The sequence below is a fragment of the Nestor notabilis genome, unplaced genomic scaffold, assembly GCF_000696875.1.
Source record: "Nestor notabilis isolate BGI_N333 unplaced genomic scaffold, ASM69687v1 scaffold9091, whole genome shotgun sequence".
Classification (NCBI taxonomy): Eukaryota; Metazoa; Chordata; class Aves; order Psittaciformes; family Psittacidae; genus Nestor; species Nestor notabilis.
Window position 1 is genome coordinate 20,436 of NW_009913323.1, and position 14,585 is coordinate 35,020.

At 37.0% G+C, this 14,585-nt stretch overlaps 1 protein-coding gene across 2 annotated transcripts in view; it reads right to left on the reverse strand.

Moving 5' to 3' along the window:
- The window catches only part of ERCC8 (excision repair cross-complementation group 8), a 26,734-nt gene extending 12,486 nt beyond the window's left edge, over positions 1 to 14,248 (reverse strand). Inside the window, exons 1-7 of one of the 2 annotated variants that reach the window (XM_010023156.1) lie at positions 14,157 to 14,248; positions 13,906 to 14,007; positions 10,256 to 10,379; positions 9,031 to 9,112; positions 8,363 to 8,431; positions 6,312 to 6,378; positions 3,542 to 3,645 (exon numbers count right to left, since the gene is read on the reverse strand). In XM_010023156.1, the coding sequence (XP_010021458.1) occupies positions 3,542 to 3,645; positions 6,312 to 6,378; positions 8,363 to 8,431; positions 9,031 to 9,112; positions 10,256 to 10,379; positions 13,906 to 14,006 (547 nt within the window). In that variant the 5' untranslated portion in view covers position 14,007; positions 14,157 to 14,248. Of the gene's footprint in view, positions 1 to 3,541; positions 3,646 to 6,311; positions 6,379 to 8,362; positions 8,432 to 9,030; positions 9,113 to 10,255; positions 10,380 to 13,905; positions 14,008 to 14,156 lie in introns of those variants that run through there. The other variant, XM_010023157.1, reaches the window with a different exon arrangement.
- Between the last annotated feature and the right edge of the window lie 337 nt (positions 14,249 to 14,585).

Consider the following 14,585-nt stretch of genomic DNA (forward strand, 5'->3'; position numbering starts at 1 on the left):
GATGTCCTGGGCCTGCCAGTGTTTAAGAGGCATTTGGGCAATGCCCTCAATAACATGCTTCAGCTTTTGGTCAGTCCTGAAGCGGTCAGGCAGTTGGACTAGATGATCATTGTAGGTCTATTCTATATTGTTTATAGAGTACTATCAGTTAGCTCCACTGAGTTCATCCTGCAGTACTGTACATTTTTATGTGTGTTCAAGTAGTTAAATTCAACCCAGTGCTACCAGAGCAAACCTAATTATGATGCCCATAAATGAACTCCCTAAAAAATGGTAAGGTATCGCTGCATTATACTGCAGTACATCATTTAGACATTCTTCTTAGGTAAAAAGTGTTACTTGTTTTTCAAAGATTTTATTAAAAAAAAAAAAAAAAAAAAAAAAAAAAAAAAAAAAAAAAAAAAAAAAGAAAAAGAAAAAAGAAGTTAGCCATATTTGGTTTAGTTAAGCTATATTTCAATGTATTTAATAGCCTAGTCTATGTGATTGCTTTTAGATTAGCAAAAAAATCATCTTGAACCTCTTGCGTTTAAATGAGACATCATGACATTCAAAGGAATGCCACTAATTATCTTGTGAGCTACACAGAATCTCATTTTTCATAAAAAAATCTGTCCAAATTTTTTTCATAATCCTTAGATTTCTTTAGAGCATTTTTATCTCAGTAATTTCTTGAATTTCAATGAAATTTCAAATTGTCAAAACCAAACATCTACATTACCACATTACAATTTATACAGTAGAGAGTTGAGAGCACAATTATTAAAAGAGATACTTACTGCTACTTCATATCCTCTGACATTTTAGAAAATTAGTTTGACTTTAGAGAGGTTTACATGTATTTTTCTACACACAATTTATGTTACACATACAAGTGAGACAGAATTGTAGCTTTAATCATTATAATCTATGCTACAAAAATTCTTTTGTTCAGAGGTATGAAACAGTTCCTGCTTTATGATTCAATGCTAAATACTACATATTTCTACCTCAGAGCAGCAACTGCTTAAGTACTTTTTTGGCCTGACAAAATTATATATCTTTTGTCCAGAACTGACCAAGAATAATGAACTATAATTTTAAGTTCAGAAGCTTCCCTTTAAATTAGGGCTGGGTTTGTTCAGACTTTTTTTGTAGGTAAGGAAATGTGACCTGAAGATTAAAAAAAAAAATAAATTAATGTTGTAGTCAGTAACAACTGATACAAGGGACCATTAATGCATTTGACTGTACCGAAATAAAAGTGTAATTTAGCTTCCTGTATAATTAAATATAATCATAAATTTATACTCTGTTGTATACTTTATGCAGTATAAAAGGAATACAATTGATTTTACAGCACCACATAAGAGAACATTCTAGAGGGTTGCACTGGAAGCAAGACTTAGTTTGAACAGGAAAGGGAATGTGCTTTGGTGGGTTTTGTTCTGTTGTCTTTGTTTTTAAAGGAGGGCAGTTAACTATGGGAACAGCTTTTGGAATAACGGGGGAAATTAGAGATGATCCCCCTCCCCCCACAAATTCTTAAAGTAATACTGATTTCTTTAGTAATACTAAAGAAATTTCAGGGTAAAAAGCAGCTGCTACTTCTGGGATGGAATGAGGTTAGCAAGCACAGAATCTACCCTACAACAGTTCTCCACCTAACCCTGCAACCTAAGCACATGCGATGATCAATTAAATAGAGAGTGGAGCAGAGCAAACACACCGTGGACAGGCTGTAACTCCCTGAAGGTGCAGGAATGTGAAGACACCACATATTGATAAATAGCTGAGCAGCTGACAGATGGTGATTGTAAAGTGAGAGAATTTCACACCAAAATACGTATGACTAGAGCCATCCAAGCTCCACAGACACATGATTAAGCTCCACAGGTGTTTAGTTAAACCTCTATATGCGTAAACTCTAAAATATAGTTAAAATTCCATAGGTATTTATTTAAGAAATTAAAACTTGTATTACTGTGAAAGATCCTGAACAAGGTCTCTTAAAGGATCAGGAGATGTTGGAAACAATGAGAACTGATAGCTGGAGAAGCTCTGGCCTTGTAGGCAGACAGAAAACAAGACTGAGAAAAACTAGACTAGTGAACCTCTAATCAAGAAATACTATCCTTGAAGTCTGCTACATCCTGATAACACCAGGACAATTGTCAAAATGCTTTTCATGAGTCAGATATAAGATGATGAAGTGCCCTTTTGGTAAACTTCCCTCATTATAACCCCATTTTAATACTAAAAATCATACCCATAGGTCCAAAGACTCCTGTCCAGGTCAGGAGACCCTCCCAGGAGCATGCATAGTTAGGCATTTAGTAATGTAATCCTTATGCACATTAGCAGACCAACCAGTAAAAGGAGGTAGGGTGGTAGTACAAGGAGTTACTAATTCAAATTAAATCATCTAAGTATGCAAAATTAAGGGGTTGTGTGTGCATGAAATTAGGGAAGACTCCATCGTAACTATTGGGATCAGTCGGTGGGCTGAACACGTCTTCTCCCTCAGGTAGGGACACCTATTGGCTAAGAAATACCACATCCGTGCACACTTAATGATTGAAATTTAGCTGGCTTTATACATTATTCTCATGCTGCTTATTTGAGTTAGTATATTATATTGTTACCAGCAACATTTGAACCTTAAAACTGTCACAAAATTATATAATCATAGAATCACAGAATCATAGAATAGTTAGGGTTGGAAAGGCCCTTAAGATCATCTATTTCCACCCCCCCTGCCATGAGCAGGGACACCACACACTAAACTATATTGCCCAAGGCTCTGTGCAGCCTGCCCTTAAACTTCTCCAGGGTTGGAGCATTCACAAATAAATAATAAAAATAAAATAGTAAAATAATAATTACATAATAATAAAAGTTCTCAGTTAAGATCTATTTTGTCTGAGTTTTCAGAGACTTAAATTGACTTAAAATTGGCTTAAAAGCTTAGAAAGTTTTTAACTTGATGTGTGAATCTGTTACCATGTACCCTGAATAGGATGGTCAGAATCACCTTCCGATACAGTGTGCTGTCCAGTGGAGTGCCTGCAGAGGGATCTGATAGGCTAATCAGGCTCAAGGGTCTCAAGAGTCTTGTTTTTCCTGGGATGGTAATAAACGCATCAATTTTAGAGGTGAAGGGGAGAAATCCTCCCCCTTATAGGGGGATAAACTTCTTACTGGGCTAAAGACCTCCCCCTTAACATGGCAGCTTATGAAATACAAAGTGATTGCCTAATCTCCAGCTGGAGTGTATTTTTCCATTCATAAAATAGATAGCAAATTTTCCCATTTTAGGGGGGGAAACATTTAGAATGATACAATACCATTGCCAAAGACATCTCCCTAAACAAGATCCCAAATGACAAACACTGTCTCTATAACAAAAGTAACTGAATAAAATTCAATGGCTAGTGTTACACAATAGCTAATAACTGGATTATCACTAATGTCCTTGCTAGTTTTAGCATTCAATACATTTATGAAATATGAGAATACTTCTAGTTACCTATAGATTAACACCAATTATATTCTGTATTACCTGCCTCTGAAGATGATTTCGACTTTTCTCCGTTGTGCTGATCAAGTGTACTCAGACATCCAGATGCTCTCCTCACATCCCATAATTTCACTTTACCATCAGCACTAAGAAAAACAGATTTGCACACATTAAGGAAATTGTGAGCACTCTAGTTCAGTAACTGTCTTTAGCCAACCAACCTGCAGTCACCCTGGTCCAGCAACTATTCTGAACTACACATCATGCAGTCACATTCAAGCCACTAGTTCCATTACAAGATTATTTTGTCAGAATTCAGGCATTCATTTACATGTATTCATACATACAGCTGGTACACTAGAGCCACCTAAGTTAAGAGTGAATCTTTGTTTACAATACACTTGCCTCTTTGTCAGCAGCACAATACTCTTAAATACATACACAGACTAAAAACAAACTTGCTAATTCTTCTGTTGAGTAAACCACTAGCTACAGACTCCATCATTCTCTGTAATGGTTGTCTGGGAACTCACACTCTTGCTATCACGAATCTACAGTATGACTGGTACAGAAGTTGCCTACTAACATGTACGCTGGATAGATCTGTATGCTTTGCTGTCATACAGTTTATGTGCTCTGTTCTCACACAGTGGTATGGCACAGAAACACTGACAGCTTGCTTTTGTATAAACTCTTTGGCTTTGTCTACCAGGGTGGCACAAGGAAAGAAACAGCACGGTTCAGGCTCCTGTGATTCATTCTGGTACCCAGACCACCACATGTTCATGCTCTGCTCACCCTTTGTCTTTGCCAGCAACAAAAGTTATGGTAACTCTTGGGACTACATTCACGCTTAGACTGCAAGACTGCAGGCAGTGCACTCTGAATGGCACCTCAGAGTGCAGCTTCGTTTAAGCATTCCAGTAGTATAATTTTGTGTGCGTCCCCAAGATTCCCAGGAACTGATGGGAGGTAAATTCATAGAAAATACTATTTCCCATGCACCAAGTCATCAGTGTAGATGTATTTAGTGAAACTTTTTGGACACTTCCCAGCAACTTAACTGTCCATAAACAGTGCATTATTATGAGGAATATAAACAGTATGCTCCAAGTGACCAAAGCAAAACTGTTACTTATCTGTTCTATATTTGACAAAGCTAATGACTGGTATATTATTTTGTGCTCCCCTGTACACTACAGACTGATTCTACTAACTTTCAAGTGATATTCCAACTGAATATGCAGACAACATATTACTTTACTGCAAACAAATATTCTAAGAACACAAAAAGAGATCACAGAACCATAGAATGGTTTGCGCTGGAATGGACCTTAAAAACTATCTCATTCCACCCCCCTGCCATGGGCAGGGACACCTTCCACTAGACCAGGTTGCTCAAAGCCCCATCCAACCTGACCTTGAACACTGCCAGGGATGGGGCAGCCACAGATTCTCTGGGCAACCTGTGCCAGTGTCTTACCATCCTCACAGTAAAGAGCTGCCTCCTAATAACTAGTAAGAATCTATGCTATTCCAGTTCAAAGCCATTACCCACGTCCTATGCCTACATGCCCTTGTAAAAAGTCACTCTCCAGATTGCTTGTAAGGCCCCTTTAGGCACTGGAAGCTGCTCTAAGGTCTCCCCTGAGCCTCCCCTTCCAGCGGAGGCTTGTTCCATTGTTCAATCCCTTTCAGACTGAACAAACCGAACTCTCTCAGTCTGCCGCCATAGAGCATCTCTGCACGCTCCAGCCCTCTGAGCATCTTTGTGACCTTTCACTGGACTCACTCAAGCAGGTCCACATCCCTCTTCTGTTCTGCCTCCCAGGGCTGGATGCAGTGTTCCAGGTGGGATCTCATGACATCAGAGCAGACAGGGAGAATCACCTCTGCTGACCTGCTGCCACACTTCTTTTGATGCAGCCAAGGGTAGTTTCTCCGATGCAAGCACACACTGCTGCCTCACATTGAGCTTCTCATCAATTAACACCCCCAAGTCCTTCTCCACAGGGCTGCTCTCAATCCATTCTCTGCTCAGCCTGTATTTGTGCTTTGGATTACCCTAACCCAGGTGCAGGACCTTGCACTTGGCCTTATTGAGCTTCATGGGGGTTGCACAGGCCCACCTCTAAACTAAGAGGTTCGGCATAAGAAGGCAAAGGTATGCAATTTTGGTATCAACTTAATTAAAAATCACTCTCAAGTTACAAAATGGCCATTCCTCTCTGCAATTCAAAAGAAAAGGCATGCCAACCATGAAACTGAGCAATGTCACGTTATAATCAAAAGCTAAATTACGCAAAATTTATAGGGAAGTCAAGAGGATTAAGACTGAAAAAATAAAAGGCCCAGGAATATCAACATACAATCCATACTCACTGAAGTACTGCAGCTTGGAAAGTTATTACCCATCAGCTAAGCTACCAGTTATGCTCTTTGACATTACTGGTGATTTACCACAATGGTACTTTGAGCTAAACATATTTTACTTTGTTATAAAACAGATCAGCAATGCACATGCTAATAAATAGTAAAAAGTAAGTATCTTAATAACGTTCTACCATTTTCCTATATATTTAAATCCACTTACTATTTCAAAACTCTACAATCTTCCTATAAAATAAGCATAATATGGATAATCTCAGGCTTTTTTTCTAGGCAAGACCTACAAAACTGTGACTAGGTTAAAGTAAATGATGAAAATCAACTTGAGAAGTGCATTTGAATTGTAAAAATTATACATCATGAACATACAAAATTCTACCATCAGACATTCTTAGTGCATATAACAGTCCAGCAACATCCCTACCTTCCTGTTGCCAAAACATATTCATGACGTGGGGACCAAGCCACTGCCAGTACTTCTTGCCTGTGACCTAAAAGTTAAATGAACAGGCTTATACACACCATTTTATGTAAATAACTAAAAGTAAAAGTAAATACTTCATTCTACAGAACCTATCAACCCAGAACAAATCTAAGTTGTAGTATGAATTTGAATTTTGTGAAAATGTATTATTTTTGGCTAGAGGTTATTTCACTTTCTTCCTCTTGCTCAAGTGGGATTGCAATTTACTTTTAATACTTTAAGTTTTATGTTTGCATTGGTGTTCTCACATGCAGAAGGAACTTCCCATTTTTCTCCAAATCCTTTCAAAATGTTTAATAAAAAGTGTATTTACCTTATCTACTTAAGACTAGAACTTTACCCAGCTCAAATACTCTTGTCCTGAATATGGGATATTTTTCTCTTAATTAGGTCTGAAATGTTAAGATATTAAGATAAAATGTCATACCCAGTGCTGCTTAGTGGCAAGTATTACGTATATACAAACACGTGCTTTAAAACTTGAAAAGTTTTAAAAATGATGAATACAATTTCATAAATACAGACAGTAGGAAGTGTAAGGCGTCTTAGATGGAAAGGCTGCAATCATGCTTCACATAATAATAGAAATACGTTGCTGAAAAAAACCTGAAGTTATAGCAAATAAAGTTGTAGCAAATACATTTTTGCTAATGCAATTTAAAGCTATGTGAACCACCTTGTTACTATTATATCTTCTAGAAGTTGGTTTTCCATTACCTGAAGTAATCAAAGGGCCATGATGCTCAGGATAATGGAAAAAATCTCCATAACACAGGTACTACTGGATACAATTGGAAGGCTCAGGGCAGACACATTTATTTGGATCCATTAAGTAAACTACAGCCAAGCATTTACCTCCATTTCAGCTGCTAGACTTAGTCAATGTGAAAAAATGTTCATATCTATTTTTCAAGACACTATTGAGTGGTTCAAGTTCTGTAAAGAATGATTATGTTTAGTGGAAGACAAACTCCTTCTGCTTGTTCCCCTGATACTGCATTTAAGCTAACTGTATCAGAAAAGACACAACCAGCTTGTTCCTGGAAGGCACTAACTCTTCTGTCAAAATTAAGGAGCCTGCTGAAACCAAATTGATTCTTCAGTGAACAATTTTTTTGTCTGCACCCTCTGGTGATCCCTGTTCTAGAAACAGAACATTGACACACCCCTTGTAGCCAATTTAATTCAGAGGGAGTTGGTGATGTAAGCTCTGCATCATATGAAAGCACCTTTTAGATCTGAGCCGGCCAGTGAGGAAATAAGGCTGCATTTCCACATTGCTGTCTGAGCTAACACTCCTCTAAAGTTTCTGGATCAGATCTGGCTTTTGCGCTGCTGGTTTGAAGCATGAAGATTTACTTTGTAATTGCCTTCACTTGAGCATTTATATATACACTCATACTCCAACAAATAAATATTAGAAAACATTAAGTACAAAAATGAATGGCTTACAGAACAATAAAGCCCCTGTGTTTACTGAATCTAGTAAATGAAAAGGATTAGATATTACCCTTCCACAGCGAGTAATAACTTGCCAGTTATACAGAAACTTCTAAACAAAGCCATGCAAGCACCTCCACAGGATATTTTGTTAAAAATAGTGATTTGTTTTGTTTTGTTTGGGTTTTTTTAAAAACAAAACCCACCAAAATCCCACCAACAAAAGAAGAAATAGTGACCCATATCACATTTCCATGAAAACAAAAACAGTGCCTATACTTAAGCATGTAATAAATAGTTATCACTATTGATTAGATCATGAAAACGCCTGAACATCTGTAATAATTGTTCATTAATTAGTATTTGTATTCTCCAATTCATTATCACTAACACCCAGAAGAACCTTTTGCCACTGTGTAACTTTCACAACTGGCAATAAATAAATTAGTCATGTTACTTACAAAGAATACATTGTATACAGTGTTTCTTTACAGGACTTGTTTTACTGAAAGTAGTTATTGTTTAACATTTATGTTTCAGACTAAAAGTACCCTGCAGAATGTGAGAACAAGATCCAGACTTCAAGTCACAGAGCTGTACTTTGGGGCTTTTGGTACCAACTGTAACAAGAGAAACAAACAAAGACAGCTAAAAAAAAAAAAAAAAAAAATCGCAGCATTTGAGAAAATAATAAAAAAAATCTTAGCAATAACAAAGAAATAGAAGAAAAATGTTAGCTGCATAACAGTTCATTTAGTCAAAGCAATGGGTTCTATCAATGGATTTACATTTTTCATCCAAGTAAACTTACTATATAACAAACAATTTAAAAACTGGGGGTAAACAGGACAGTATTAATGAAATTTAAAAATATCTCTTTAATTTTTTTTTTTTTTTTTGCTAAACATAATTAAACTGTATACATGTAAGCAACATGCACAGAGCTCATTTACACAATTTACTGTGTTTGGATCTAATAACATTCAAATGCTAACTTAAGTAATGGAAAGTAATTAATTATAGTGAGGAATTTTTATCTAGGAGACCCAATTGATGCATTATTTCAGAAAAACGAGTGTCATATTTTCATAAACATCTAACCAATAATATTTTATCAATGTACAAAGACAGGGCAGGGGGAAAAAACCCTACTGAATATTACCTGCTTATTACTGTAAAACCAAAATACATAGGGCATTTCTCAAAAACACACACGTACCTGCTACTAAACAATGATTTGTAGCAACTGGAGACATGTGATGGCTATAAACTGTTCCTTTAAAGTGAAAGACATCTGCAGACTGATAATAAGATTAATTTAATCACAGCACAAGTTATCAGGATGCAAATCCTCATTATTAAGAGTTTTTCAAGTAGCAGCTACAAGTAAGACTAATACAAGTATTACTTTTCACATATTAGCAATAACTCTCCTGGTTAGAAACCATGTCGCACAAACATTGAAAAGTAAGTAAGCCTGTTTCCAACACTAAAACTACTATGCTAGAGCTCTGAGGTGACCCAAAGGAAGGAACAAGAAAACTGGCTATTCAGAAGCATAAATGGAAATTATTAAAAAATGCTAGCAAGAAAAAAAAATGGCAAATGGGAATGTTATAATATGGAGACAGAAGTCAAGAGGAGAGAAGCACTTAATCTGAATAAATTTAGCAGTCCCTTGTCATTCACAAACATCACACACTATTTTCAATTCCTAAAAAAACCAAAAAGAACAACAAAAACCAAACCCAACAACAACAAAAAAAAAAACCACCACAAGCAAAACCAAACAAAAACCAAAACCAAAAAACCCAACCAAAATACACAAAAAACTCACCACAAAATTATTAGCTCCCTTGTGAACATTAAAACTACCAAAACATTATATTTGCTTTAATAATCAGTACAATTATTTGCAGGAACAATTGCTTTTGTTGTTCCCTTCTAAAATACTGCATATTTGGGGGGGAAAAAAAAAACCCAACCCAAAAAAACCAAAAAACAAACAAACCCCTAAAACTAACTTGTCTGTGTTTTCAAATACAACATTTGGATGGCAGAACTGGCCAATCAAGCTTCCCGTGCACACTCTGTCTTTTAAGTGATGCCCACAGAGCCACCTGGAAAGTAAACTGAACTTCTGAGTTATGAAAAGATTTAGTAACTGCAAATATGGCTTCACATCTACCAAAAAAAACCCCAAAACCAAACACACACACACCACCACCCCCCCAAAAAAAAAAAAAAAAAAAAAGGTCAGAATTTATTCTCTATTTTGTCACTGCAATTCTGACAATGATGAGAGACCTGCACCCACAGTTGTAACAATTGGCTAGTTTTCATCCTTCTCTGGATGCTTGGTCCTGTTGAGCTCTGGGGAAACTGCAGTTGTGAAATGAATAACATGTATACAAACAAGCCTGTAAGTTGTAAAATTCTCTTACTTTTAAAGTATTTGTATCCCATATTTTCAAGGTTTTATCAAATGAGCTGGATGTAAACATGCCAGTGTCATGAGGATACCACTGGACCGTCTCCACACTGAATTTATGTACATCAGGATGTCCCCTAAATTCAAGGAAAAGATTCCAATCAGTTAGTGTCTTGATAATCATCTTATAATTGTCTTGGTATCTGACAAGTTGAAAACATAGGTTAAACTTCTTTAAAATAATTTTGTACAGAATTTTTAAATAAACATTTTAATAAGTAAAAGTAAGCAAAACAATTAAAAAAAAAGCATCCCTTACTATCCAGTACCCGAGAAATGACAACCCCTTGAAAACTCCCCCGCCTCTGTTTTGTTGCTGCACATTACATTGTATTGTATGGAACATCAATATTCCTTTGGTCGAGTCAGCTGTCCCAGCTGTATTTTCTCCCAGTCCCTTGTCCAGTCCTAGCCTTGCTTGCTAAGAGGGCAGAGTGAGGAACAGACTCTGTGTGACACTTGCATAACCACTATTCGGCAATAGCTAAACCAGCAAGATCAGTCACAAATCCAAAACATAGCACCATACAAGCTAGTATGAAGAAAACGAACTCCATGCCAGCCAGATGCAATAAACTTGCGAAAATAGTTCAGCTGGCTCCATCTACAGCTCAGAAGGGCTCCAATTTCTTCACCTCAGCTCTTTGCATTGTGCTTTTAAGTGTCCTGGCCTCCAAAGCAGTAACTATTGCAGGGGTATCACTGTGTAAACACAGATGCAGATCTGTACAGATCTGGCAATACACCTAAGCTAATAAACTTTCCTGCTCACTTGGGTTGCTAGAAAGCACAGAAGACATCTTTAAATAGTTTGCCTGAAGCCAGCACTGAGAACACCAAGTAAGAGCTATTGAGCAACTGTTGAGCTTAGTTTAGTAATTCTTGCATTATCTCCGAGGCATACCTGAGAACAGGCTGTTACTTTGTCATAATGCTAAAAATCAACAGATTTTATGCACTGATTCTACAGGTGGATCAAGCTAAAAATCTTCATGACCTGCAGTGCCAGTAAATCAATCCTGACTCAGAGTGAACTTAGTCTTGCAGAGGCTTTTGTATGCACTCTGCAGAAGAAAACAAAAAAACAACAAAACAACAAAAAAACCCCAAACAACAACAACAACAAAAACCAAAACAAAACCCACAAACCCCTAAACTCATGGAACTTATTATCCTGGTACTAAGAGTATAGGTGCACAACACTGGACCGTGTTCACCACTACAGGAGAGCAATTAATTCTTCCATAATACAGAAGGTTTAGGAATGAACTAAAATACCCTTGAGAAGCTCTGCAGGAATCACCTCTGATCTTGCTAGGCTTAGTAACAGCCACATGTCACCCGGCCTGGATTCATCTCTCAGGGCTGTATTTTATACCCACTTTCTCCTATTACTCAGAATACCTTTTCTACCAAAGAAAAGTACAGAATTAATTCTATGGATAGTAAGGTCACTGCCACTCATTCCTCTTTGAAGGGTTTTCAGTAAAGGAGACTACCTTACAGACAACCATCAGCTGTGTATTACCTAGAAGCTGGTACTGTTCAGTTACTCTGAAATGTCAGGTTTTGCCACAGAACAGCATGGATCCCATAAAACCATGTGAAGCTCTGTGTGCTGACTCCTAGTGTAACAAGGAAAGTTCTTGGTTTTGCAATAGGGAGAAACACTGACTAAATCACAGCCAGACATCAGGATGCTCTAAACCTCAGCAGGCCCAGTTCAGGGTCTATATATAAGTAGCTTCAAAGGGCCTGTACTTTCTCTGTAAGGAACTTTGGTACCAATTGCATTGTGACATTATAGACTTGGAATATAGGCTAACTTCTGCAACATGACATTATCACTTGCTTCAAAGATAGAAGCCAGTCAGATGGGAAGCACTTTTTATTGGCAAGTGCAAATTCATTTAAAATGTCAGGAACTCTGTACAAATAACATTCCAATATCTGAAGCTGTATCTGTAACTAATAAGCTACAACTAGTATTTAAAACATACTAGAAAGCTACATGAACACTGGGAACAAATAATTGAGGCCAAAAACTACTATGGTCATTTTAAGCAATAATAAGCCTATTGTGTCACACATTCAGATTCTACTAGTATGATGTATACCTCTACTCAATTGATAAGAAATAAACATGTCTAGATGCATCTTAACACCTACTCAAGAAACAGACTACCAACTATGTTCATAAACAGGATTTTCAAGTATGGAATATTTCTACTGACCCAATTGAAGTTAATGATAGTGTGATTTTTAGCACAGATTTGCCAGTTTTCATGCTGTCTTCTCATCATGTATTTCTTCAGTTTGCTGTATCTGTTTCAGATTTCATCTCCGTTTTGATATTTGGGGATGTATAGTTATTACTTGTTCTTAATTACAATTTTAATTAATTTTGTTCAAGAAGTCCCGGCCATCAAACTTTTACCAAATGCAGCTGACTTGCAGTAGATTCTGTTGCTATCCACTGGTTTTGATGCATGTTCTATTACCCTTTTTCTTTCCTATGGTCCGAGATACCATTTAGGCCTTTTATTGTTACAAATCTGTTCTATTCTTGTTGGTCTTACTCATGAAGCTCTTAGACCTCAAGCAACTCGAAGACTAGGAAAAAATAAGGGAAAATGTAGCTACTAATCTTTTGCACAGCAGGACACATTTTATGACTCTCACATAAAGTCCTCACCTACTAGATAACTTTGCTATCTAAAAACAAGGAAAAAAAACCCTTTTCCTAGAAGACTTAATGCCCATATAGACAAAGTTATACTGCCTCCAGTGAAACCCAGACAAGTTGGTAAAGGTTTGAGCCTTTGTATAGATTACACGCAGTATGGTAGTACCTTGTTCTTGAGAAATGTCTCTTTTGTCAGTAACACATCCGTTTTCCATAGAATCACAGAATGGTTTGGGTTGGAAAGGACCTTAAGATCATTTAGTTGCAAGCCCCCTGCCATAAGCAGGGACACCTCACACTAGACCGTGTCGCCCAAGGCTCTGCCCAACCTGGCCTTGAACGCTGCCAGGGATGGAGCATTCGCAACTTCCTTGGGCAACCCATTCCAGGGCCTCACCACCCTCACATCAAACATGTCTTTGTCAAACATGTTCTTAAGAAGTCCTGTATTAATTATCTCTGCACCTGGTGAACCTAAAATACCTATACGTAAAGCTGGAGCAGGCAGATGGGAAACAAAACAGCTGCAAGTCTGTATTAGATTTTTTTCCAATCAGATGAACAAGATTATGCAAATGTAATTTCCCTGCTGCTTAAACACATATTTATTCAAAGATATACATGCTGTATATTCTTGGGGGATGCAAGTAATATTTCTACAAGAGGCAGTCATTGTATATATATTGTAACTGTTAGGCAAATCAAGAAAAAGCAATTATTCCTGCTACTTAGTAAATCACATAAATCCACACAAAGTTTCTTGCCTTCTTTTTGCATGCCAAAAAGCGTAATGCATCCTCCTAGCCTTCAAAGATTTCTGGCACTATTTTCTACAGTCTTTTATCCTAGAAATAAGAACATATATTAATTTGTCACACAAGAGATGTCACACTATGACATCTCTTTTGAGCACTTACCTTCCCACAGAACAAAGCGCTTTACATGTGTAACTTGGTTCTCTGGTCAAGTTTTCAAGGTCATAAAGCACAATAACACCATCTGACCCACCAGATAACATGCTGAAAAAGTTAAGAAAGCACACAAGTTACAACAGTCATGATCTCAATACGCTCGATATAATTGAGTGTTCAGCAAGAAAATAAAACCATAGTAACAACACACAGTGAAGTACTCATATACATTTTTACTGACTAAAATATATACTTACTATCTTCCTTCAACAGGCTCAATATCAAGGGTGTTGATACCATTCCCATGTACTCTTTCCACATCTCTATCTTTATTTAATTCCAAACTTAGAACCCTTAAAACAAAGCAAAAAGTATGAAATATGAACAGGTATGAACAGGTATGAACCAGCACAGCAGAATTGCTGAATGTTACTATGTGGTCTGAAGAGCTCAAACCACAATTTCCCACTTCCTCAATGCATTTAACCCATCCCTGTTATTTTTTCCAAAACTAGACAACAGACACAATACAGAGCTGGAAATAAGTCCTGTGAATTTGTCAGGAAAAAAAAATTAAAAATTCTTTATGTTGTTTGGAAGGTAAGAGAGAAAGAAAAGTGTAAAATAGGCTCAAAGAAATAGTAAAACTGCATGTGGGGGTCAAGATATAAAACAAAAAATGGGAT